This window comes from Marmota marmota, unplaced genomic scaffold (assembly GCF_001458135.2).
Source record: "Marmota marmota marmota unplaced genomic scaffold, marMar, whole genome shotgun sequence".
NCBI classification, from domain to species: domain Eukaryota; kingdom Metazoa; phylum Chordata; class Mammalia; order Rodentia; family Sciuridae; genus Marmota; species Marmota marmota.
Genome location: NW_025999990.1, coordinates 15,109,476 through 15,135,936, shown reverse-complemented (window position 1 = coordinate 15,135,936; position 26,461 = coordinate 15,109,476). Strand labels below are relative to the sequence as shown.

The 26,461-nt window shown below is 37.6% G+C and overlaps 1 protein-coding gene across 3 annotated transcripts in view; it reads left to right on the top strand.

Annotated features, from left to right (window-relative positions):
- Positions 1-26,461, top strand: part of Dcc (DCC netrin 1 receptor) — a 1,055,962-nt gene that overhangs the window by 979,498 nt on the left and 50,003 nt on the right. For all 3 annotated transcript variants that reach the window (XM_048806205.1, XM_048806204.1, XM_015482370.2), the window contains exons 23-25: positions 710-872; positions 9,075-9,301; positions 16,483-16,599. In XM_048806205.1, coding sequence (XP_048662162.1) covers positions 710-872; positions 9,075-9,301; positions 16,483-16,599 — 507 coding nt within the window. The remainder of the gene's footprint in view (positions 1-709; positions 873-9,074; positions 9,302-16,482; positions 16,600-26,461) is intronic.

The following is a 26,461-nucleotide window of genomic DNA, read 5'->3' as shown; positions in this document are numbered from 1 at the left end:
GAAATTTTTGTAGTACAAATAGCATCTTTCTTCTCTTTTCTCTTTGTTCTTAATATGAGCTTAATTTTTATTGAGATGTAACTCATATACCATAGATTCACCCTTTCAAAGAGTTCAAAGGAGTTATTTTTAGTGCAGGCATAAGGTTATGCTACCATTGCCGATATCTAACAATCTAATTCCAGAACATTTTCATCACCCCAAAGGGAAACCTATACCTATGAGTAGTCCTTCTCCATTGATCTTTTTCCTCCACCAAGATACTGTCTCTATAGATTTACCTATGTTAGATATTTTGTTTAGGTGTTATTGTCCAGTATTTGGCCTTCTTTTTCTATCTTCTTTCACTTAGCATAATATTTCTGTGGTTCATCCACATTATAGCATGTGTCAGTACTTCATTTTTTTTTTATGGCTGGGTAATGTTCCATCACATGGATATACCACATTCATTGGATAGACATTTACTTTATGTTCACCTTGACTCTTCTGAGTAATGCTGGCTATTAACATTCTTATAAAAGTTTTTGTGTGGACTCACATTGGTCATTTATCTTGGGTGGAAAGTTTAAGTCTTCCCCTCTCACTTTTCATTGCTCATTCTCAGAACAATAGGAACTCTTCACATTCCCTCCACCCTACAGAGCTTGATAAACACTGGCAGTCACATCTTCCTAGACCTGAACTCCATGTGCTCATCTTTTCCCAGAGCCACCCATTGGGCAGATGCACCCACCGCATGGCAGCGCCACCCCCCAGAAGAACAGCAACCTGCTTGTGATCATCGTGGTCACTGTGGGCATCATCACAGTGCTGGTAGTGGTGATTGTGGCAGTGATCTGCACCCGGCGCTCTTCGGCCCAGCAGAGGAAGTAAGTAACAGTTGACTCCCAAAGAGGAGAGAAATCACCATCTTCCTGAGTTCTTTCATAAGTGACCTTGGCAAGCCTTGCCTCCGTCCATTCCAGGAGTATGAATGAGTAAGGTCTAGACTTGCAGATGTAACAACAGCAACCCTGGAGACCCACTTGCATTTCTGCTAGCTTATACTTCTCAGTCCACATTCTTCTTTTCAAGGGAAGACAGATATTCTTTAAGTAATACTCAATGAATGAATTTGACCATGTCCCTGCTTCTGGCTTTCTCACCAAGCGCCGTGTAGACAATTGAAGGCAGTGTTCTCTGTAAGTACTTATTTATCACTTTTGACAGGGAGGCCTGTAGGCAGTTAATCAATGCTAGTTGAGTGGATGACTAAATATAGAATATCAAGTTCAGTGTTGTTACAATCATACGGGGTGCTTAGCTCAGAGGCAGTAGTAAAGAACAGGAGAGAGATTTCAGAGATTCCAAAGGGCTCCTATTTTCTTGTGATGGTTAATTGTCAGAAATTAAAAGTATTGAAGAGTTTTAAAATGCTTTCATATTATATAGCTCTAGGTTCTAGTACATGCAGAAAATGTTGCATCACAACATAAAGTTTAGAGTGAAAACATGGTTTTGGTGCAGCTCATCCCTCCTAGCCATGTGCATAACCAGTGTATTTGCCTGTGTCAGCCAGCTGGGAAATTCAGCCATCATCTCCTCGCCATTGTCTGCCTCTTGGGCTCTCTAGTCCTTGCCAAATCTAGTCTGACATGTGTTTTTCAGCTCTGCTCCCTGGCTGACTTTCTATTTGGGGGGCCTCAGGCATGGTGCTGGCTCTGGAAGCCTGAGGCTGGGCATATAGGTGAATGGTTTGACAGCTACATACTATGCTCATTTCTAGAGGAGGATTCTCCAGCAAGTCATTTTCTCTCTTCACTTGCTAATAGCGCAGACTTTCTTTTACAAATCCTAAAACTCTGTTTATTGATCTCTAGTTTATCTCCATCACTCTGAAGTGAGGCTCTTAGAAACAGAATCGGAGAGTGTGTACCTACTAAAGAAAATGACTAAGAGTTATAGAGGCAATCTTGGTATTTAATTCATTTCTCTGGCAGGACAAATTGTGTATCCAGCTGCATTTATGAAATTGGACTGTTTTGAAGCAGGTAGTAGCTGGTATTGTAGTTCATTCTGCCCAAATAAGAAATCTGATGAATAGAATGAGCTTAAAAAAGGCCCGTTTCATTGTAAGCCTCCTGGGAAGACACAATCACTCCCAGAGTGCTGGGCACTCAATAAGGCTTAGGAAGAAAACAAATAATTAGTGTCTTAATCTGTTTTCTGTTGCTATAGTGTCTTAATCTGTTTTCTGTTGCTATAACAAAGTTCCTGAGGCTGGATAATTTATTAGAAAATAGTGATTTATTCTGGGCACACAATTGTAGAAGTTCAAGAGCATAATACAGGCATTTGTTCACTTTTAGTAAGAGCCATCTGCTGCTTTATGCATGGTGGAAAAAATGGAGGAGCAAGAGGGCCTAGGTGGGAGAGAGGTCACAGGCAAAGAAAGAGAGCAAGAGATGAGAGATAGCTACCCTCCCCAACAACCCCTTCTTACCATAATGAACCTAGTCCCAGAAGAGCAAGAATCCCTTCCTATAATACAAGCATTAACCCCTCTTAGAGGATCCAACACCCCTCAACACTGTAACACAGGGGAGCAGCTCTCAATGTGAGCTTTGCATGGGGACAAACCTCACTCAAACCATAGCACTACGAGATGGAATGATCTCTCCATCCAGTGTTCCTGCAAAGGGGCTATGTGACACTGGAAGGGGGGCCATCAAGGCATCAGGTCTCTGAAGCAAATCTGAAAGGATTTGCACAAAAGGAAGAGGAAAGGAAACAGAAGAACCACACTTGGCCTATTTTTGAATTGTTTGTGCAACCCTGGTGCCTTCACTAAGCTAACTGAGCCTCACCAAATCATCTGTCATGGGTTTGGGTTTCAGTTTTGGGTTTTTTTTAATTGTTTGTTTGGGTTTTTTTTCATTTTTCTCCCCTGCTGTCATTACTGTGACAAGAAAGTTTGACAGTTACGTTGACGGACAAACTAGATTCCTGAACTTGTTTTGTTTCTCTATAGAGAAAATACCCATCTTCCCAATGTGCAAAAGTGAAATTTGACACCATGTTAAAAAAAAAAATAAATCATCTTAAATCCCACAACTAAGCCCTTCCAGAAAAAAAAAAAGCTTGAAGATTTTATTTGGAAAGAGCAGATGCTGAGCCCTGAGTATAACTTACTTATAAAATTAGGAAATGAATGAAAGAGTCAATGGTTTCCATAAATGACTAAGGACCAAAATAGTGAATTTACAGCTCCCTTGTTTTTCCTCATCTGCCCCCAAAGTCTCTTAATATTTACTTGGTTTTTTTCCCACTTTATTTCATAGTTCTTGAGCAAAAGATCCTTTGGCCTTCACCTTGCTCTCATTGTTTGCATCTCTTAGCAGAAAGAGAAAAAGGAAATGTTTCCTGAAGTTGTTTCTGAGTTTTAATTGAGTTTTTCTTGATTGCACAAGGAGCACCCCACCACACACACACACACACACACTTATACACACACACACTTATACACACACAACCACAATCGAGGCCTTTACACCACAATGAGTAATGCAGATGAAAGCAAAATCAATTCCAATCTGAAACAGAAATAAGGTTCTCTGCAGAGCTCTCAGAAAATGGGACTTTAATGTAATTAATAAGGTGAAGTACAAAACTCGTTCAGGGCTTCTTTAATATATGTCTTTTTGTCTGAGACTGCTAGGGAATGCGAATTTTTCTTTGTGTTTTATTGAGGGACTTGAGTTATAGCCAACTGGGTTGAAGCATTTTCTATGTTATTAGTAATACCCTCTTAAAGTTAGTACACATGCATTTTGTTCTATGATTTATCACGATTTTTATTGATACACATACTTAACAACATAAGTTATCTGCTTAATTCAGTCTAGTGGACAAGATTTCATTTTTACCATATAAAACAGCTAACAGAAGTTAGAACCTAAGTTCCAATTCTGGTTCTACTATTTTTAAAGTAAACTAATTGTGTCACCTGTGGGGGCCTTTAATCCCTAGGTATCAGTTCCTTCAAATAAAATGTTATGCCAGGAAAAATCAAAGCTGATATATTTTCCAGTGTTGATTTTGCTCCCCATAGAAATACCTGCAATGAAAAACCCAATGGATAATGATCATACTTTTGCACCATGTGATTAAGAAATTATTTGCCTCCAAAAAAAACCCATAATGAGTTATTAGGACTAAATACTTATCATCATCCCTTCTACCTTTTAAAACACAAAAACTTCCCATGGAATACTGATAAATTTTAGAAACACTTGGTAGCATTTGTCTTTAAAGTCATATGAATTAAAAACCATTTTCTTATCTTTTTTTTAGTTATTAATTAGTAGGGTTTTTTTAATACTTTGAAGGTATTCCCTATACATTTTCAATTAGTGAAATGACAAAAGATAATAATACAGAAGAATTATGCTATATGAAAGCTTAAGGTGAGCTTTCTCTGTGCTTTTTAATAAGGTAATAACATTTTCCTGGTGAACATATAGATCACTTGCTTTGTCAAATTAAAATCTGTATATAGACACTAAAGACAAAATATTTGACATTTGAGCATATTGTAGAATCCAGAACACATAGTTATTACATTTCTAAGGCAGTTATCTGGATAGACAATTAACAATCTTGCCTGAATACATTTAATTTAAATATGTAAATAAAAACAAGTTTTCCTGATTAGAATCACTAGTTAGGTGAGCCATCTATTTGATTTGACACATGCACAAGTTTTAAAGATTAGCACACATTCAAATCTTGAGATTTTGAGTAATGAAGATCAAATGGTTAAATTCTCACATGAAAAATACCATATTTTAACACCTATAGATTATTGTCACTGATTTTCAATTTTTTAATATTTCAATTTTTTTTCAGTATTCCCCTCACAGGGATTTTTAACTGGCAACTACACAGGTCTTTAATGCATCCAAATTTCATCTCAGAAAAAAATCTAGATATATTTGAGTATCAAAAATATGCCCTGAGTATCTAATATAAAGCTTTTTATTTTATTTTTAGTAGCTGTTAGTAGAATATATAAATAATCACTATGGAAGATGGAGGAAGAGGAGGACATATTTATCCTTCCACTACATCTTTCTCTGGCCAGCTCCTAACCATTTCTTCATTCTCAGTTCAGACCTCCTTCCCTCTTGAAGCACCTGTCTTCCTGTCTCCATCTCCATTAGCTCTCAGGCACATCCTTGACCACTTCAGACTTCCTAGGGAACTGTCAACAACTCACAGGAGATGCCTAAGCACAGCATGAGAACATACTGATTTATTACAAAGTGGCAAAACAATCTATGAGGTGATAGTAAGTACTGTTTTAGAACTTCAATTGGAATAAAATGGACACTCAACCAATGTTGCTTCCAGCTCATTCACATCCTTAACGTACTTATCAAAAGTGAAAAGGAAAGAAATTCCTCTTAGAGGATAGGTTCTGTGCAAAGTATTCAACAAAGGGACCAGTCAAGAACCATCTTTCAAAAAATGAATAACAAAAAGTTCTTTCTTATTCAAGAAACCATTTCGTGCTTAGCATCTGATCAGTATCATACAAAGTCATAAATCTGATTAATTTATGAGCAAGACCTCTATGGTTTGGTGCCCTCTACATTTTTAGCCTTGCTTCCTGCCATGTCCCTTGCTTCTTACTTCAAAAATGCAGAAATTCCCAGGAATCATGCCACTTTCCAATCATTTAGCTAAGCTCTCAATGCTGTACCATCTTTGTCCTACTTAGTACATTTCTTGACATATAATTGATAGTCCATAAATGGTAGCCAAATAAATAAATGAATAAATCTTGTAAAACAATTGAAGAAATGAAGGAAACAGTTTGCCCCAGTACTTCTAGAGGAATTGAATCATATCACTGAGGGAGTGGGAACGGCTCAATAAGACACCTGGCACTCAATGCCAAGTGAGTGGCATAGAGAGACCAGGGAAAGGAACTGGTTAGGAAGTCTTCTGGAGTGGTTAGGAAGACTCCCAGAAGAAGAGAAGCAGGAAGCAAGCCTTAAAGCATAAGTCGTTTTTAATAAAATCAGATTGCAAACACATGCTGGACATAAGTTAAACAAACAGACAAGCAAAAGCAAAACCAGAATGCCATCACACTGCAAAAGCGTCAGCGTGGGGTAAGGAGGGGAAAGCAGAGTGCTTTGGAGAAGTCTTTGCTTTGCTTTTGTTCAAGAATATATGAGGTAGAAAGAGATGCTTCCATTTTAAAGCTGTTTTTGGAAGAAAAAATAAGAATCAATGTGGGAAATGGTATATTTAATATTATGAGGAGGTATTAAACGTAGAATTTTTTTTTTTTTGGTCTTATGGAAATGTTAGCTTTGAAATAAAAACCAAGAAAACCAAATAATTCCCTAGAAAGCTCTTTTCAAACTTTATGTGAATCACATTTGCCCTGGGAGGGCTGTTAGAATAGGTTGCTGCCCTCCCTTGTGTTTCTGATTCAGCAGTTCTGAGGAACCAGAGAATGTGCATCCCTGACCAGTTTCCAGTTGGCGCTGATGCCCCTGGTCCAGGGGCCACACTGTGGGGATCCCTGAAGGGGGATCATCTGCACACACACTTTTCCAGTGGTGAAATAGAGGAAATGTGGGCTGTAGTGAGCCTGTTATGTTAAAAAAAAAAAACAGATGGGTAGAAGGCCAGAGTGACAGCTGTTCCTGTAAATTTTAATACAAATTTCAGGCCTTTTGGTCATGAGCACTTGTTAGTTTTATTGCACACCTGCTGCAATGAGGGTAGGAGGGGAGGCCTCTCCAAGTCCACAAATTTCTTTCTTGAAAAGAGAGATTACAGAAAACAAAAGAGGTTCGTGGTCATTGATAGAATGTATACAAAAAAAAAAAAAAGAAATAAAGTCTGTCTGGAGATCTTTAGATTCCTTAATGTCAGCTAGGTAGTTGAGTAGCTTCTCAGAAGAGTCTTGATCTGATTAAAGTCCATCAGAAAAATATTTATGCATTTTATGAGGAAGGATCACTTTTTTCCAGATGAGTTTATGACACACAACCTACAAAATGTTTCTGCCTCAGCCAAGCTTTGGAACTTTAAAAAAAAAAAAAAAATAGAAGAAGCCAGGAGAAACTCAACACTGGGTCATGGGCACTAACGAATAAATGAATTAGTCAGCATACATGTAAGCATAGGTAACCAGACTTTATAATTTATTACTTGGTACCAATTTTTTGACTGTGTTTCCCCACGGGCTATTTAAATAATGAGTTATCATAAAGAGTCTATGTTGTCCTGAATATCAGAACTGGTACATCTCTATAGAACAAGTAGCTAAATGCTAAAGTTTTTTCAGAATTTCTGTCTGGTGGAGAAACAGATGACAGGGTAAAACCTCCAAGTTGGAGCATGAAATTAAATTCTTTTACAGTGTCACCAGGGTAGGTGACATAAATAGCTATGTGTGAGTTGCTGATCAGATGAAGGGGGCAGGTGAAGTATTAAGAAATAAATTCAGGGAGGGGTGGTTACCAGGAGGTTATTATCTAAGACTCAGGTAAATGATCTAAGAGTTATTAAGATCTTGGTTTAGAGACAGTGAGGAGCTGCTGGCAGAATCTCAGCACAATGCAGGTAGTTGTTGGGAAAATATTAGAACAGAGAGCCACATTATTTCTCTACTAAACTGCAAAACAGTTATTAAGTCTGGAGTTCTTTGTCTCCTCTCCTCACCAACATGCTTTAAGAAAGCAGGAGAAAATTGAATAAATCATAACACCAAAAGTTTATTAATTGCCAAACATTTGCAAAGCTTCTTATTTAACAGTTAGGAAGGCAAAGTCACCCCCACTGGCTTTACACAGGTTGCAGTGTTTCTACCAGTACCATGTTTGAGCCACTTATCATCACAGAAAGCAGTTGCCACAATAAATTCTTCATTACAAATGAGGAAAGCAGGAAAGAGATGCTTCTCTGCTCTGTCAATGCTAGAACGGTTTGTTCACATTCTTTGTATAAAAGGCATTATGATTTTGTAAGAAATAGAAGTTACAGATAGAGATTTAAAAATTATAAAATTTTACAGCAGGGGTCAAAAATCTATTTCTGAAAGGAGCCAAATAATAAAAAATAGTGAGGATTTTCAAGCCATATGGTCTTCAGCGCAACTATTCAGTTCCTCTACTGCAATGCAAAAATTATGAGCATGACCATATACCAATAAAACTTTATTTGCAAAAACAGGCTGTGTGCAGATTTGGCCCACAAAGGCATAGTTTTCTGATCCCCTGCTGAAGAGAATAGCTAGTATGAGCATCATGCTACTTTACTTAGCATGCAGGGAACACTTAAACCTCACTAGCCCCCAGGTGAAATTATTGCTGAAAAAAAATAATAAATTGGGGCTGCTAAATCCTTGTTTAGGCGAATAGGAGACATTTGAAGCACATTTTCAAAAGATGGATCTTTCACTTCTGTTTTCAGAGGACGAGCCTCATTGTGTTTGAATCCAGACACTTGGTGACTCCAAGGCAAAAATGTTTTATTCGCCTAAGAATGTCCTCATGTGGCCTTTTGTTTTCAAATAGCAAGCGTCCCAATTGCACGTTCAATTATACAGCTGAGGTATAGACTTTCTTCTAAGCCCCGATCTTAGCTGTTGGCACAAATTCTGGCCTTTTTATTTCTATCTGCCCTTTCAAAGCAACTCCTCCGTTTATCTCCTGAACAGATGTTGCAGTCAGGTACCTTATGCCTAGCTCCAAAGATTGGCATATGGCTCCATCTAACCCACTGTCACCTTGTGCATGAATCTGCAGCCAGTGAAGCTGCAGTAAGGAGCTTTCTGGCAGGTGGCCAAGGCCCTGGGGATTCAGCACCACATCTCCTCTAATGTAGTGAGGCTCAGGGGAGAAAAGGAAAGGCAGCCAAAATCAGTCTGCCAAATTCTGGGGCTTCACAGGGTTCCTCCTGGGAGTGCTTTTGTTTCCTGCTTCCAGCTTGAATTGACCAAAGACAGACAGGAAGTGCCACTGAACAGAGGCACTCACATTGGACTTTCTTCTCCCTTTGCTCCATAGGAAGCGGGCCACCCACAGTGCGGGCAAAAGAAAGGGCAGTCAGAAGGACCTCCGACCCCCTGACCTTTGGATCCATCATGAAGAAATGGAGATGAAAAATATTGAGAAGCCATCAGGAACTGACCCTGCAGGAAGGGATTCCCCCATCCAAAGCTGCCAAGACCTCACACCAGTCAGCCACAGCCAGTCAGAAACCCAGCTGGGGAGCAAGAGCACCTCTCATTCAGGTAACCACCTGCTGGCTGAGGCAGGGAAAACAAACCATTCTGAACCCCAGCAAGGGATTTTCCACTTCTTTTGAGGAGATATCCCCCACTGATTTACATGTCATTATGGGTCATTTATCAATAATTGAAATAGCCTGATAGAAATTTGGTTAATGAACCAGGGATACATCTCTGTTCTCCATCACACCATTGCCTGACTTCTATCATTTTAAAAACTCTTGACATTTCTAAGTTAGAAATAATACAATTGGAAAACATTGAAATGAGAAGCCTAAATAATGGAGTTTTCTTAACTCTTGAGCAAAAGTTATTTCCAGGCAATGAAGTTTGAAGCTATGTGTACATTTTTCGGTTCCCAGTCTCTACAGATGACTAAAAGTTGATTCTAAATCTGTTGTCAATTCCTTCATTTTGGATAATCAGATTAGGGACACATGAGATATAAAAACATAAAATGTTCTGTTATTTTGGCTTTAGTTCCCATGGAGATCAACCATCATCTCCGGACAATCACATGACATAGCCTAGTTTGGTAAGATTCTGCTTGAAAGCTATTATCACCCACAAGGGGATCTGAACAAAAATGCTGGTTTTACAGTGAGTTGGTACAGAACAAATTGTTGGTGTCCATGATCATGAAGAACTCTATAAAGTACTTGTTTTGCTTCCTGTGGGTCCTCATATTATCTAAGTGTTTATGGAAATAGAATAATCAAATATGAAACCAAAAAGTTCCTGCATCCACTAATGTGATTATAGAATGAGTAGCTGCTGTTTTTAAACACAGCTGCTGTTTTTTAGTTATTTGAATGCATAATTGGTTTACTGGACTTTGTTAGCTTGAAACTGCATAAACAAGGACTTCAGACTACACACACCTGTAATCCCAGTGGCTTGGGAGACTGAGGCAGGAGGATCACAAGTTCAAAGCTAGCCTCAGAAACTCAGCAAGGCCCTAAGCAACTTATATCCTGTCTCAAAATAAAATATAAAAAGGGCTGGGCATGTGACCCAATGGTTAAGTTTCCCTGAGTTTGATCCCTAGCAGCCAACAAACAAACAAACAAAAACCAAGGCCTTCGATGCCTGATTTTCAACCATGGATAGTTTAATATTCCTTTTCTAGCCCTTAAATGACATCTCATGCAGGATCCCTAGGTTTTGTTGTTATTGTTTGTTTGTTTGTTTGTTTTTGTCACTTTCAGTTATTAAAGGGCAGTCAAGTCCTTTTGAAAACTTCAGTCTAAAATTTAACTTAGAGATTATTCTTCCTAGTGGCTGGCGAGACTTTTGGCTCTGGGGACCAGGGATTACTGTTTACTTTTTAAATCCCCTAGCACCTTGGAGTGATATGAAGTGGGGCAGAAAAGAGGGCACAGTCTATTTCAGAAACACCTTTGTGTCTTTCCTCCTACCTCCTCACACTTTCTAGGCATATGACCCAAGAGGGATGGATATCATGGAGAGGGGAAAGGGAAGGACAAAAGGACTCTGAAGTTCTTTACAGTTTTTCTGGACAAATGGCTTAGCCCCTTGTGGCATCCAAATTCTGGGTCCCTTATAAGCACAGTATGAATTATTAATGTGATACTGTGGGACTCCTCCATGTCCAGTTCCACGATGTGAGATTCCAGGTAAGGATTGAACACCCTCTTACCAACCTCATGGGGCCTCTGCTGAGTTATTGTCCTTAAATGAGTTCCAATAAGATGACTCAAGCAGGACCCACCTTCCAATGTTCACCTGACCCTCAGGAAGCCCCTATGTCCTTGCAATGCCCAGTGGTGCAAGTCCAGTCCTCGTTCTCCACCACAGCTCTCTGTTAGATAGGCAGGGCAGAGCAATAAGCCTGCTGCCCGAACAGGCTTCCACCTGGCAAATAAACAAGAAAAAAATGTCTTCTGCAGAAACCTCTGCACTTTGCAGGTGATTCAAGTTTCAGCTTTACTCTTGACTGGACTCCAGGGATGGGAGATGGGAGAGCACCCGTGCCTCCTGTTGGAAGGGACAGCACTGCCCCTTACTCTTGGAGTTTTTCCGGTGACCTCTCTGGCACCTCCTTCTTGCTTTTTCCCTTTACCTTTTATATACAGAGATGGCATTCAGGGACGTTCACACTGGTTGAGATGTCCCTTAAGAAGTCCTAAGAGAAGTTTAACCCAAATGAATAGCTGTTTTCTTGAAAATGAGAAGATACTTGTGCCTATTTATCCTCAATCTGAGGACCTGATTGCCTACTTTGTAATAAAAGGGAAAGTAGCCCTCAAAATCTCACAAGTTATATTTGCATTAAAGGTCCTCTGTGTTCTTCCAGTCCACAGAACAAAACTAAACATCAATGTAGAGTGTTACTAAGAAGCATTATACTTAGTGGTAGGCTCTCTGAGGAGGCAGTTACTATGTGAGAAGAGATTATGTTAATTTCTGTGATTGCTATTTTCATAAACTATCTTACGTAATCCTCACAAAATACTCTGAAATTAGTGTTATCATTTTCCTCATAAAATAAATGAAGCAAACTGAAGTTAAGATAGTTAACTAACATGCACAGGATTTCAGAGTTATTATTAACAAGTCTATTAAACAAAAATCCTTCTGACTCTAAATCCATTCTTCAGTGATCCAATTTCAATTCATTTATTTAACACTTTTATAGAAGGACTTATGCTGTTTTCTGCCCATGAAATTAGCTCCCTGGATAAACCAGAAATTAATTTACAATATTTATACTTTAGCCATGGAAAAGAGAATTAAATTGAGCAATAGCTGAGTTAATTTTTTAAATCAGGTTAGTTACTTTTTGCTGTTAAGCGTTCCCTCCTTCCTTTCGGCTTCTAGTCTCCAAACCACTTAAAACCTCTCTTATCCCCTAACCACCAGAATAAAGTATCTGACTAAAATAAGTACAAAATTAGATGATAAAAGTCATCTCTTTATAATATCTCTTTTACATGTATAGTGGGTTTCAAAATTCTTCATTTAAAAATTTAAAACAAAGAATGGTAAGATTTCATCTTTGTGACTTACAAAATCTTGAAAGAATTCTTGTATTAAAAAAAAAAAACCCACAGGATTGGTGTCTCGCTTTCACTTCTGAAACACAAACAAGTAAATTTCAACATCATGGCATTCAGTGGTATTCAACTTTAAAAATAAATGGTGTTCAATTTAGTGAATCACATCTTTTAAAAGACTGCACAACACCTTGTAGCCAATTTGATTTTAACTTATGTACGTGTTTACTAAATATTTTATTTAAATTTCCCAAACCTGTTTGGACCAATGGCAAATAACTCCAGGGGATGTCTTTAAGAGACAAATCAGAAAGAAATCAAAGCAGTTACTTCCTGCTTCAGTGTGAACAAGTGTTCCCCAGACGACCATGTGATAAAGGCTCCAACCCTAGTCCATGGTGCTCTTAGAAGGTGGTAGAGTCCATAGGATGTGGGACCAACCTACTCAGAGGTCTTAGGTCATTGGAAGCATGCCCTAGAAGCAGCTTTTTGGAACCTGAACTGCACTTCACCTTTTATTTCCCAGCCATGAGGCTAGAAGCTTTGCTCTACCATGTGCATCCACCATCATGTGCTGCCTCAGACCCAAAGCCACCGGGCCAATTAGTTATGCACTGAAACCTCCATAACTGTGAGCCAAATTAAACCTTCTCTCTTTATAAAGCTGATTCTCTCAGGTTCAAGTCATGGAAAGCTAACACACTACCAAAAAATGTATGCATCAAAAATAATAATGGAAAAACAATTTTATTCAAATTCTCAATAAGTTCATATAATACTAATAATAATCCATTTCTAGAATTAAAAGGTAACTGCAAAGTTGGAGACACCCACAGAAACCCATATCAAATGACTTATTAGAAAACTCTGTCAGCAGTATCATAGTTCTAGAACTGCTTTTCATTTTTGGAGAAACATTCTGATAGTGTTCTTGACTTGATTTCACCTTCAATCTTTTTTGTTTGTTTGTTTGTTTTGGTACCGGTGATTGAACTCAGGGGCACTTAACCACTGAGCCATATCCCCAGCCCTATTTTGTATTTTTCTTAGAGACAGGGTCTCACTGAGTTGCTTCGCACCTTGCTCTTGGCTAAGGCTGGCTTTGAACTTGAGATCCTCCTGCCTCAGCCTCCCGAGCTGCTGGGATTACAGGTGGGCGCCACCGTGCCTGGCTCACCTTCAGTCTTCCTTTGCAGTATGTTTTGGCTGGATATTGTCTGCCCAGCTCTGAGCTGACAGTTGACAGTTGACCGTTCTCCTTCAATACTTGAAAATTGTGTCACTCCAGCCTCCAGTATCCATGACTCCCTGTGAGAAACCCACTGCCCATGAGTTGTTCCCCTCTCACAACTTTGAAGACTTTGATGTTGTCCTTCATTTTCAGGAGGTTGTGATATATGTGGCATGGAATTTCTTTGGTTTTATCCTGTATAAAGTTTAATGGATTTCTTGAATCTCTAGATTTAATTTTGTCGTTTCCAAACTTTTTGAAATTTTCAGTCCTGATTGCCTGATTTTTTTTTTTTCATCCACGCACTCTTCTTTCTTCTTTCCTTGACTTGTGGATACTAAATTTTCTATAGGAAAAGATATTTTTTTTCAGTTCTTCCCCAGAATTATTGTTTTCATGTTGTTGCTACTTTATAACCCACACTCTTTTAAATGATCTGGCCTCCTAGGAAATGTTTTTGGTATTTTTACAGTTGGAATATACTTTCTCTTTTTAAAAAATAATATATGTATGTAGATGTGTATGTATGTGTGTATATACATGTATACGTGTGTGTACACAGCATGTGTCTGTGTGGTATGAAACATGTTTCCAAATATGTGCATATTATGGAATAGTCAGATTGAGCTAATTAGCATACATATTGTTTGACACATTTACCATTTGTAGCGGAATATTAAAAATCCATTCTCTGGGAATTCTTAAAAATGTAATACATTATTAATCATACTTTCTATATTGTAGGTTGGATCTTTAAAACTTAATCCTCCTATCTAACTGAAATTGTATATCTTTGACCCACATATTCCACCTCCATCCCCATTCTACATTTCTATTCTATCCCTCACGCTACACTCTGCTTCCATAAGTACAATTTTAAAATATATATACACTTAATATACATGTGGGTATATGTGTACACACAGAGAGACACACACACATATATACAAATTCTAAAATTGACCAAATATAACAAATTTTGACTGGTATCCTTAATTAACAAACCTCATGACATATAATCAAAATGAATTTCATTTTTCTTTTCCACACCCCCATTATGCTCACAGAGAAATCATTCTCTTGCCCTTCTTGCATTACTTCAATATTACCGATCATTCTCAGTTAGAAAACCAAAAGAATGCTTTTTTAAGAAGGCTCTCTTCTTAGGTCCCAGTCTCAATTCAGCAAATAATGAGGACAGTGAGCATGGTTATGTTTTCCTGACGGAGATAGGGCTGATGTGTGTGAAGACAGTTGAAGTCTTTTTTTTCTTGCTTCTTTCTACCTAAAAAAGTAAATACCCCTTCTATATCTCTGGCTAAAGCAGAGGGAGGCAGCAGGCGTGAGGGCAGCAGGGAAGGATTTTATCACCTGCTATTTTCACATTATTGGTAATCTCTGAGTTTGACAAAATTTAAACATCATTGCTCCCTAGAAGCATTTAATTTTATGCTCTTTAGAGAACTCAGCAATGCTGTTGATCATACACACACACACATATACACACACATACACAAACATTTTATATATATATATATATACACACACACATTTTTTTAATTTATAATTTTTTAAAATTTTACACGATAATGAGGAATGAAATCAACCAAATTGTATTGCCATTTTGTGCATATGTGCCGGGAGGTACTTTCTCTTGTGGATTATTTCAGATTATTAAGCCAGTCTTCGCAACCTAATTTCCCTACTCACTCTTCTATACAGATTTTTTTCTAGATATCCAGCTTTCCACAAAGTTCTGTGAAACTAGCTTGATCAGTAATTTTGTTGGAAAGTATTACTTATTTTTCAGAGGAATTTGGGGGGTCATCCTGTTTTTCTTTTGTTGTTCTTTGTTTACTATGTAGAATAGGAATAGTTTTATTTGTCATACAGGCATTGGTACAGATTTTGAAGGATATGTACAGATTCAGATTTAGGCAGGCAGCATTATCTCACCTACTTACAATGTATTCCCAGAATTATTTATAATTTTAAATTCTATTAATTAAAATTTTAATATAAAACTGCATGTGATTTTAAAAGAAGACTTTAACAGTTGTGAAAAAATAGTACCCCAAAATACAAAGCTGTGTTTCCCTTTTCCTCATCTCAAATTCCTAATCCCTTTCACAAAAAGAAAAGCAATATTAAAAAAATTTTTGTGTGACTTTCCTGAACAGATATTGTATGTTTTTATATAGGCTTGTATAATTGTGTATTTATACATATGTATTCCATATAGTGAGCACATATATATTTAGTGAGTATGTATTATATAATTTTATATGTGTATTACATAAATGAGAACATATGAAAAAAATCTGTCAGAACTTGTTTTAATGGACATTGTTATTTACTTTTCAAATCTGCATTAATCTTTCTCATTATTGTTAGTGACTCTTAGTATGGCAATTTATGGAATCTTATTAAATGTATCTAACCATGACCATCTGTATTTTTTAAAGAATGTAGCTTGTTTCTTTTTTTTATAAGATTTAATGTCTTTTAGTTTAAACTAGCTGCATGGATTTTAGTAAATTAATACAGTGGAATATTATGCAGCAATTAAAATCATTTCACTGACTTATGTATTGACAGATAAAGATATTTGTGTTATTTCTAAGCAGATTTCAAACTACTATGCTTTGAGTAATGCCATTTTTGAAAAACAAGTATATTAATATATGCATTCTTTCTGTTACATATAGATATATATGCAAAGACCATAAGCTTCAAAATATAAAACAGTTCTTTCTGGAGATGAAGGCGGGGTTAATTTTTTCAGTTTTTATATAATGCAAGTGTATTGTTTGGGAGAAAGTAAATGCTATCATTTGAAACACCTGTAAGAGTAGTAAGACCTGTGAATACCTGGCGATAAATGATGTGTTAGATTTTTGAAGAATATACATTTATCAAAAGTACTTTTCTATTAGGTCAAGACACTGAGGAAGCAGGGAGCTCCATGTCCACTCTGGAGAGGTCACTGGCTGCACGCCGAGCCACACGAGCCAAGCTCATGATCCCCATGGAGGCCCAATCCAACAATCCGGGTGAGCAAACTTATCCCCACAATGAATAAATGATATGCTTTCTATGGGTACATTTTCTATGAAATATCAAGTTATCAGCAAGAATTAAAAATTTCTCTGCACTTTCTAGACAGAAATAATAAAGAATGACTAAAACCTTATCATTTAGAAATCATAATTGTTTTGTGTTATTATCTAATTTATATATATATAATCAAGTCGTTTCTGTTAGAAAGTAAATGGCCACATATTTAAAGAATTTTAAAACCATGAATTGGTGTGAAAGGAGCTGATGTGTATATTCGTATTATTGATCTTAATCTAATGATCACCTTCATAGCCCTATTTTTTACTTTTTATAATGGGTCCAATTTTCATACTTAAATAATCTGGCTCTGTAGGTGCAAATGTCATCAGACACCCACTTATCACCCTCTCCTCGTGGAGGGTTTCTGTCTGGCTCCCACTTCACTGATGATATTAGCATCCAGGGATCACTTTCTGTCCAATTACCTGTATGATCAATCTTGATAATTACCCTGTTCGTGCAGATAATCCATCTGATACCCTGGACTGTTAGTTCCTTTATGTTACCTCCAATGATATTGGCTCCAACCCACCTCAGTTCGGCAATTGCATGTCACACCAGACCAGTACAAAGTGCCAGTTTCTACCATCCTTCCATCACCTTACGGTTAGTTTACTGATACTTATTTTATTGCCCCGTTACCAGCAATTCTTCAGTCCCTCTAGAACCTTTCATTCATTAGCCTTCTTCCCCCCTACTCATCTCCCTGGTGCACTCTTTCCCCCTCCAAACTCGACTCACTCTCTGTAGTCATTTGTGATCTCTGTCTGGTCTCCCTTGATCCTCCTTCGCCATCTTACTCACCTGGAAAAAGTATTCAACCCTGATTAAATTAGCAGCTCCACCACTGTTTACCCTGTGCACTAGAGAAAGACACACAACCTTTCTTCAGGGCATGTGTGACCACAGGTCCAGGGTCACCTCTCATCTATTTGGAAATGCCAGTGCGTTTATCTAGTGGCAGTTTGATTTCATAAGATGAATGTTTTACATTTATTGTGACATTTCAGACTCAAAACCTCTCTCTCTTTTCATCACTCTTAGCTAGAAAAGAAGCATTCAGAAAAAAATGGTATTTTCATCTTTGCATCAAATCTTGTTGACATGACTATGCTCCTGCCTGAGAGCCATCTTGCAGACCCTTCTTTCCCACTGAGGGGCTGTTGTGTAATTGTCCCTTACATCGCATGCCTCATTGGTTTCCCTCCTCACTGACCACTGCAGTGGGCAGAAGGCATGCAGACATTCTGACCCCTGTTTTAAAACACACCTATTTGATACCACTTCTCCCTTCCAACTAAAGTTTTGTTCCGCCCTTTTACTGAAAATTTTAAAAAGTTGTCTGTGGCTACTTTCTCCTCTTTCTAGTATTTTTATTAGTTGTGATCAGATTTGCATAGTCACTCTCCACTGAAACCAGGGTTGCCATGGTTATCACTGTCTCCACATTGTCCAATCAGAAGGTCAAGTCTCAATCTATCAGTCAAATTTGGAAGAGGTTCACACTTTTCCCCTGAAACCCGTTTTTCCTTGGCTTGCAATATACTAAATTTCTCCCATTTACTCTAGCCCTTTACTCTCTAGCTTCCTCTTCTCAGTATCCTTTATGTATTCCCCCTCTTCTTCCTGATCTCCAAAAGTCAGAGAGAGTACCTAAGGCTCAGGCCTCAGGCTTCCCCTGCCTACACAAGTATCTTAGTTTATGCCATCTAGATGGACGGCCTTAATGCTATCTAAATGCGGATGGATTCCAACCTGTATCACTAGCCTCATCTCTTTCTAGGATCTTCATCAAGGTCCTTATCAGATATCAACTTCTCCAAATGGCTATCTATGGGTATGTGAGCTGTGCTTACTACAGCTCTCTTCTTTTCCCATAATTTTCTCTGCCTTCCTCCAAACCTATTCATTAGACCATTTTTCTCACTTCAAGAGACATGGTACCACTGTTCACCCATTTACCCTGATCAGAAGCACTAGTTTCATTTTTCTTTATTTTTATTTTTCATGCACCCCAATCCAATCTTCCACTAAATCCCATACATCCTGGTTACAAAATATGCCCCAAGTCTGACCACCCCTTTCCATTTTTCACCAAGCTCCCAGTGTCTCTGACACGTGACTAGACTACATGTATGATTCCTTTAGTTCCCACAGTCAGTTATCTATGCAATGGCAGCTGTGTCCTGGACCAGGTTTCTCCTCTGTGACTTCCCATCACTTGAACACTAATTTTGCCCTGTTCTACAAGGCCCCATGTGGTCTGTGCACTGTAGTATTCCTCGCTTTACCTCCAGACGCTCCCCTGTAATCCATCACAGGCGTTACCCCTCCTCTCTGTTCCTGGTATAACACATTCCAAGTCAGCGACTCTGCACTTGATGTTCTCTTCTCTTCCCTCCTATCACCAGGTCTCTGTTTACTGCCATCCTCATAAGCAGATCTTCCCTGGATGCTGCCTAACTACGGAGCATCTCTGGCCCTCTCTTCCTTCTCTGTTCTGCTTCTTTTATTATTATTATTATTATTATTATTATTATTATTATTAATGCATAGCATCATCCTGTTTTCATTTTTATGCTTATTTATTTATTATTTGCTTCCCATATTTTAACATAATCTCTGTGAGGGTAGGCATTTTGCTGGTTTTGATCACCTTGTATCCTTAATACCCAGAACTGCACCTGGGACTTGATACTATGTACAAGTTCAGTTTATTCAACTGAAGGAATGAATCCAGTTGTTAGATTTTAACTACCATGTGTCTGTCACGTCTGCCCTCTGCCCCAACACATCTTTTCTCAATTTTGTGGCAATAAATACAAAAGCATTACGCATGCATGGCACTTGAATTGACTGCCAAGTGTTCAATGCATGGAGTCGGTACTGTCTATTATGCCTGATGTACTGATAAGGGAAATGCAGGTTGGGAGGGCAGGTGACTTGCTTTCATCCACATCTCTGGTCAGTGGTAAAGCCAGAATTCGGACTCAGAAGCCTGGCTACAGAGTCCTTCTCTCCATAATGATCCTCCCAACTGTGCCACTGCAGGAAGCCCTTGTCCTTTCCCCTTCATAACTCTCGCTGCCTGGAGAGGGGCTGCTGCACTTAGCTGATTCTTTTCTCCCCACAGACCACTTTCCTCTGTAACCAAGTTCTACCCATGCCCATCTTCTCCAGCTGACTTCTCAAAACTCACTGTGCTTCCGAATCACTGCGGGGCCTTTCTTTCCCAAAAGAAACGGCCTCCTCTAGCAGATTCCCATAGCCCATTCATGTTTCTTTCACAGTGTCTTTTGAATCCCTGCCTCCCCTCCTGCTCCACTCATATTTTGTCCTCTTCTTTATGATCTCAGCCCTGGACTAGAAAGATAGCCTCATACCTAGTCTCCCTGTCTCTAGCATCTTCCAGATCCTATGTATCCTGTTTGACAGATTTCACCCTAAAACAAGGTAAGCATGGCATTGTCTTCTATAAATTTTTCTGATGCCAAGAAGAAACAAAAACAAACAAATAAAAACTACACAGTATTCTGTATGTAAGTTTAGCACCTAGTTTCTTATTGCAAGACCCTTGTGCCTACCGCAAGTGCTTTCCAAGCGAGACTCATTGCCAGTCTACAAATATACACAGCTCTTCACTAGTTTCTCCCTCTGCAGATTCTGGAATGACTTAATGGATAGCTCAACCTAACACGTTTTTATATGTCTTTTAAAGACCAGGACAGATACTGATGCTCTTACAAATTCTTTTCTGATTAGTCCACCTAGAGATGATGGTTTCCCTCTTCATATTTGAATAGCAATGCTTTATACTGCCTTTATGGCATTTTTTAAATACATAATTCTACCTTACATGGTTAGGTATTTAAGTCCAAATTTTCTCTCCTCTAATGGGTTGTGAATTACTTCATGAGAGGGAGGTAATGTATCTAATTCATCTTCATATTCACATATTGTATAACATAGTGCCTAGCACAAAATCAGTGCTTGCTAAGTATCTGTCAGATGAATGAATGAATGAGTAAATGTATTTGAAGGATGTTTTCTTTGTGCTTGTAACATATCAGTATTTCAAGGCCCTTTTCAAATAAGTTATAGAAAGAATATCTTCCAACAAAATTTTCTGATATACTGAGAACAATTAAAATTGTTTTCATTAAACAGGAAATAATAAACATCTTAAAAATAGAAAGAGATGGAATGAAATCAGACAAGTATCAAGACTTTTGATAATCAAAAGTCACTTGGTAAAGTCACTTTATCACTTGGTAGATTATTAACTTGCTCATTATTAATTAATTCTCATAATATTATCATGTTGTGAAGTCATTCTGATTATACACTTGGGAAACACACACTTGGACTACTTAAACAACTTGCTACAGGATACCCTGAGTAGCCTCTAAACTTCTATGGTATACTGCTTTTTCAGGGATAAAGACTAATATAAGACTTATATTATTCACATCCTTTTATCTTCTTTACTGAGTATTTTTTTCAGAATTTTTTTTTTGAAAGCAGGCAGCATCTCCAATTTACAAACTAACACTAAGGTTCTCAGAGTCTGAACCCGAACCCAGTGTCTTTCTGTCCTCTTGCCGGGCAGCCTCAAATTATCTCCTTGAGCTCTGAGTTTTTCTGTGTCTGAAATAATAAACTTCCCTTATTTCCAGCATCTTACTCTATATGAATGAGGCTCCTAAAATAGCCTGCAGTAGATTTTTCTTATTATTGTCATTATTAAAAAAAAACAGATAATTAATATTTTTACGTGGTTTTAAACTGTTACTTAATGTGTTAGTTAACTTTTCATTGCAGTGACCAAAACAAAACTGGCAAGAGCAATTTAGAGGAAGGAATGTTTATTTTGGCTCACTATTTCAAAGGTTCCATCTCTGGGTGGTCAACTCCACAGTGATAGGCTCAAGTTGGGCAGAACATCGTGACAGAAGGTCTAGGTGGAGGGAAGTTGCTCAGTTTGTGACAACCAGAAGACAGACAGGGCTTGAGGACAAGAACCAGGAATAATATAATCCCAAGGGTACACCCCCAGTGAACTACTTCCTCTAGCCACACGCTTACCACCCATTAATGGATTCAAATTATTAATCCATCAAGTGGATTAATCCACTGATTAGGTTATAGCTTTCACAATCTGATCATTTCACCTCTGAATAGTTCAATATTTTCTCGTTCATGAGCCTTTGGAAGAGACCTTATATTCAAACCATAACATATAGTTTTACAAAATGTTTTAAGTATGTGCTCTGATCTATCGTGAGATATATTATACTCTTGGATAAATATATACTGTCTTCACATACATAGTCTTTTCACCAAAAGACATATTCTAGAAGGTGCTCTATTTTCTATAGCATATCTTTGTTGACATGGATAGATACATTGTAGTTTATTTATATAATGGAATACCATGCATTCATAAAAATGAATATACTAAAAGGTTAAAATACAATATGGAGATTTTCTTTCAGAGATATTATGTAGCCAGACAGAAATTTAAGAGACCTATATGACTCAATTTACATAAAATTCAGAAACAAGCAAAATGAGCTATGTTATTAAAATTAGAAAGCGTCCTTACTCTTGATAGGGTTTGATTAATAACTGGAATAGACTATGGAGTAGCTTTTGATAATGTTCTGTTTCTTATTCTGGATGATGAATACTAGGCATTTCACTTTGGAAAAATCATTAAGCACTACCCTTGACATATTCCCAATTTTTCATATGCATATTATACTTTAATAAGAAATGAAGAGACAATAGAATATATTTTTTAATAATTTTGTCATGTTGAATTTTTCTTTGTTATATGCAATGTGTTGAAGAAACCATATGCAAAAAAAATAAAATTACTTCAACATATAGCCATCATTGTTTTCTAAAATAAATTCTTAAACTTATGATAATTAATAAAAATTATTATTTCACAGATATTATGTAGCCAGGCAGAAATTTAAGAGAACTCTATGATTCAATTTACATAAAATTCAGAAACAAGCAAAATGAGCTATGCTATTAAAATTAGAAAGGATACTTACTCTTTATTTTATTTCTAAATAAATTCTTAAACTTATGATAAATAAAATAGTTTCTTTGCATCTAATCTGATTGCCAAGGCATTAGATACCATACAATGTTTAAGAAATATAGATATGTATCCTGGCAGAGCCATCAATTCATTCAGAATAGTAGATAAATTTACTAAGGGACCCAAACACAATCATTTAGATATACTAAGATCTCAACTATAATATGGAGTCATATGTAAACCAAAACCATAGCATTTTTTAAGATTTCTAGCCATATAGAGAGAGATCTCTGTTGTTCCATTTATGAATCATTATTTCTTAAGCTATTTGTATTTCTTTTTTATTAGTGCATTATAGTAATTTCTCCCTCTTTGTTGACATTTCTTACCATGCTCTATAAAATGTTATTTAGCAGATAAAATATAGCCTATCCAAAGCTATTTTTTTTCCTTTTGTTTTTTTAAATCCCACAAGGAAAATGTATTTATTTTCATGGGAGAGAAAAATCTACTTATTTGTCAAAGATTATATTTCATGGCTCACAATCATTGTTGCCATATGCTATTTCCTGCCCGTGTGATACCACACAGCTAAGTGTCCAGATACTTATGAGAAATGTCCCAGTGGACATCACAGGCTGGATAGCACCTCAAACTATTGACTCCCCAGTCATAACATGGTGACCCCTGCCTATAAAATGGTAATGAAGGGTGACTATTTTTATAGTGTCCAAAGTATTATTTGAAATGCTCTTTCTTACAATAATAAAATTAATTACAAAATATCAAAGCATCAAGTCTTCTTTTTCCTGACCTTTTAAAGGGTTATAAGGGTCATATTCTGGCTTTTCCAGTGATCAGACTCTAAGACAGAGATGAGAAGACTGGGGACTTATTAGCAAATACTTGTAGAACAAGGCCTGGGAGGGAGAGGCATGTGGGATTGGGGTGAGGATGACATTCAATGGACGTGGTGTAATGGAGGCCTCTGCTAAGTTGTCCTTTAGAGTTGTCCCAAAGGAGGCGAGGCTGGAGCTGGCCTTCTGGACCCTGCCTTATGTACTCTTTGTTGGCCACTATCCTCAGACAGGTGACCTTGGGTGAGCAGCTTCCTCTGTTTGAGAGTAGTTTCTAGAAAGAGATTTAAATCATATTATATTTCTAGAATTTTATGATACAGTGGACTGTGACCATTTGTGTGGCCTTTTATCACTCCTATAGATGCTAGAGCAGAGAAGGGACACAGGAGTTTATAAGGATGTAGGGGACGCAGGTCATCTGTAAGATCACCTCTGTATAAAACTCTCATAATTTAATGGAAGAGAGGTTTTTGGACAGAATCCTCTTGAATTTCAATTTTTTCCTCTTTCCCTAGAAATACTTGAGACAAAAAAAAAACAGTGTAAAATCAGAAGTCTGCAGAAGGCAATCTGAAGAATCCAATAAAGGGACAGGGGCAAAGGAAGTCAGGCAGTTTGGCTTTGTGATAGCTTTGGGCCAACTTACAGCTACGGGTTTGTAGATTCTCTAAAACATTTACTGTGAGAATTTTCTTCCCGTTAAAACCATCTACTTTAGTAACTGGGCTGCAGAAAACAAACAAGCAAGTTGCAGAAACTGTTTGGAGGTGAAATAAAGCTATATAAGTAAAAGTAGATTTTTTTAAAAAATGAACTTCTGCTGGCCCAACGTACTACAGTTCTAGAAGGTCTGCTTCTGTGCAGATGGATACTGAGAGGCACTGGCCTGTGAGAAGATAATTCCAGGCTCTAAGATGTTTGATTTCAATTCAGAATCCTTGTTTGACCCTTGGATACAGGATATGAAAGACAAGTACCCGAAGAGGGGCCCAGCTCCATAGGTTTCTGGAACTAGGCATTCATTCCATCTCCCAGTAGTTCTGGTGGATTCACTTATCAAACCAAGAATGCTTTCTTTGGAGCAGTGGATGCAAATACGTGCAAACAGTGGCTCTAGCATTGTAACATCAACAGCATACAGATTTTCAACAGTTTGGAATGTGAAAGAAGGAGAAAGCAGCTGAGATTTCAAACTTCATTTAAATTTGCATTAGAAACATCATTATTACCTAATAGATCATTCTAAATACTAGTTTGAGCATATCATTAAGATCAGATTTTAGTCTTTGACTTTTGAACAGCATGCTTCATTCTTCCTTTATTATGATTGCCTTGAGAAACAGGACATCTGCAGCCCCGCCATGATGTATGCATTGGGCTATACTTTGTAGAATGTAATGGCTTTATATAAGAATAAGCTTTAAAAGAGTTGTGAATAAATGAGAGCACAGACTTTGTTTCTTGGTAGTTTTATAAACAAATGACTTGTAAACAAATATTGAGTCGAAAGTCTCTTGGATTGCTAAACCAGGTAGTTAGTAGGATTGTGTGGAAAGCCAAGAGATGGTTTTGGAGGTTAGGCATGAAGCTTAGGGGTGGAGCACTTGCCTAGCATCCATGAGGCCCTGGGTCAGACCTCCATCACTGCAAAACAGACAACCAAACATGATCTGCCTTTTGAGCTCAAACAAGTGTCTGTAGGGAATACAGAATTATGCTTTCAGGGGAGATTTTATAAGGTAAAAGATGGCTTTTATTTCAAAGATACAGGGGATCTAATCACAGGGGGATCTGGCAAAGAGTCAGTGAAAGTATCAAACCTCAGATGATGAAATGTAAAAAGAACACTGACTTCAATTATAGAAAGATTTTCTAGAGCAAATGAAGTACAGATTTATGTCAGCAGATCTTCTTCAACTCCTAATGTCTTGGAGATGTTGACAACAAAATATACTATTATTTATTCCAAGACCTTTCCCATCTAGGTCAAGGTTTTAGGGGGATCTGGGGCTACTTATAAATGATTAAGGCAAATGAGTTCACCAAGTCTTAGCAAAGTCACTGGTTTGCTTAGAAGGGAATAGTATTATGCCTGTAACTCATCTTCTGGGAATCCTATGGACCCACATAAGGGTTTTTCTTCCCTCCAGCCTCATCTTTGGTCTGATACTTAGGGTGTCAAAATTTATTCCCAGATAATCACAACTGTTCCATATTTTTTAACTTTGTAGCCCTATCTCAAAGACCTCAGCCAAGATGGCCAACAAAAGGGGTAAAGGTAGAGGGATTTGGGAATCCTTAAATCTCCCTTATAACAGTGCATGACTTTGGATCTTACTACAGCTACATAGCCACCCTGAGACTGGCACTGAGCCAGTTAGCATCACATCATACTTCATCTTGTGATGTGTGTCTAAACCACATTAGAAGCGGGCCGGGTAGACTTGACAGATGAAGGGCTAATAGATGACAAAACAAGAATTTCAACCCAGATTTTATGTCATGATCACTATTCCAGTTCTTCTCCTCCCCTGTGGGAAGAACTTAACTTTCCAGTCTCAAAAATCTTATAATTCCAACAAGTTCAAATTTTATTTCAAAGTGATTTATTTGCCTCTGTCTTAATATATTGCACTTCTTTTTCTCAAATGTTTTTAAAAAAACATTTCCAACTAGATAGTATTCAATACACTCTTGGTTAGACATGTTGGAGCCATGCAGATTAGTAATAAGAATCACTTGAATCAAAGTGTGAAATATATCAAGAACTATGTAATGTTTTGAACAACCAACAATAAAAATTTAAAAAAAAGAGTCAATGTGTATGGGGTTCTAACTCCTGACTACACACTTGCCCACTGAACTATGGATGAGCTCTTT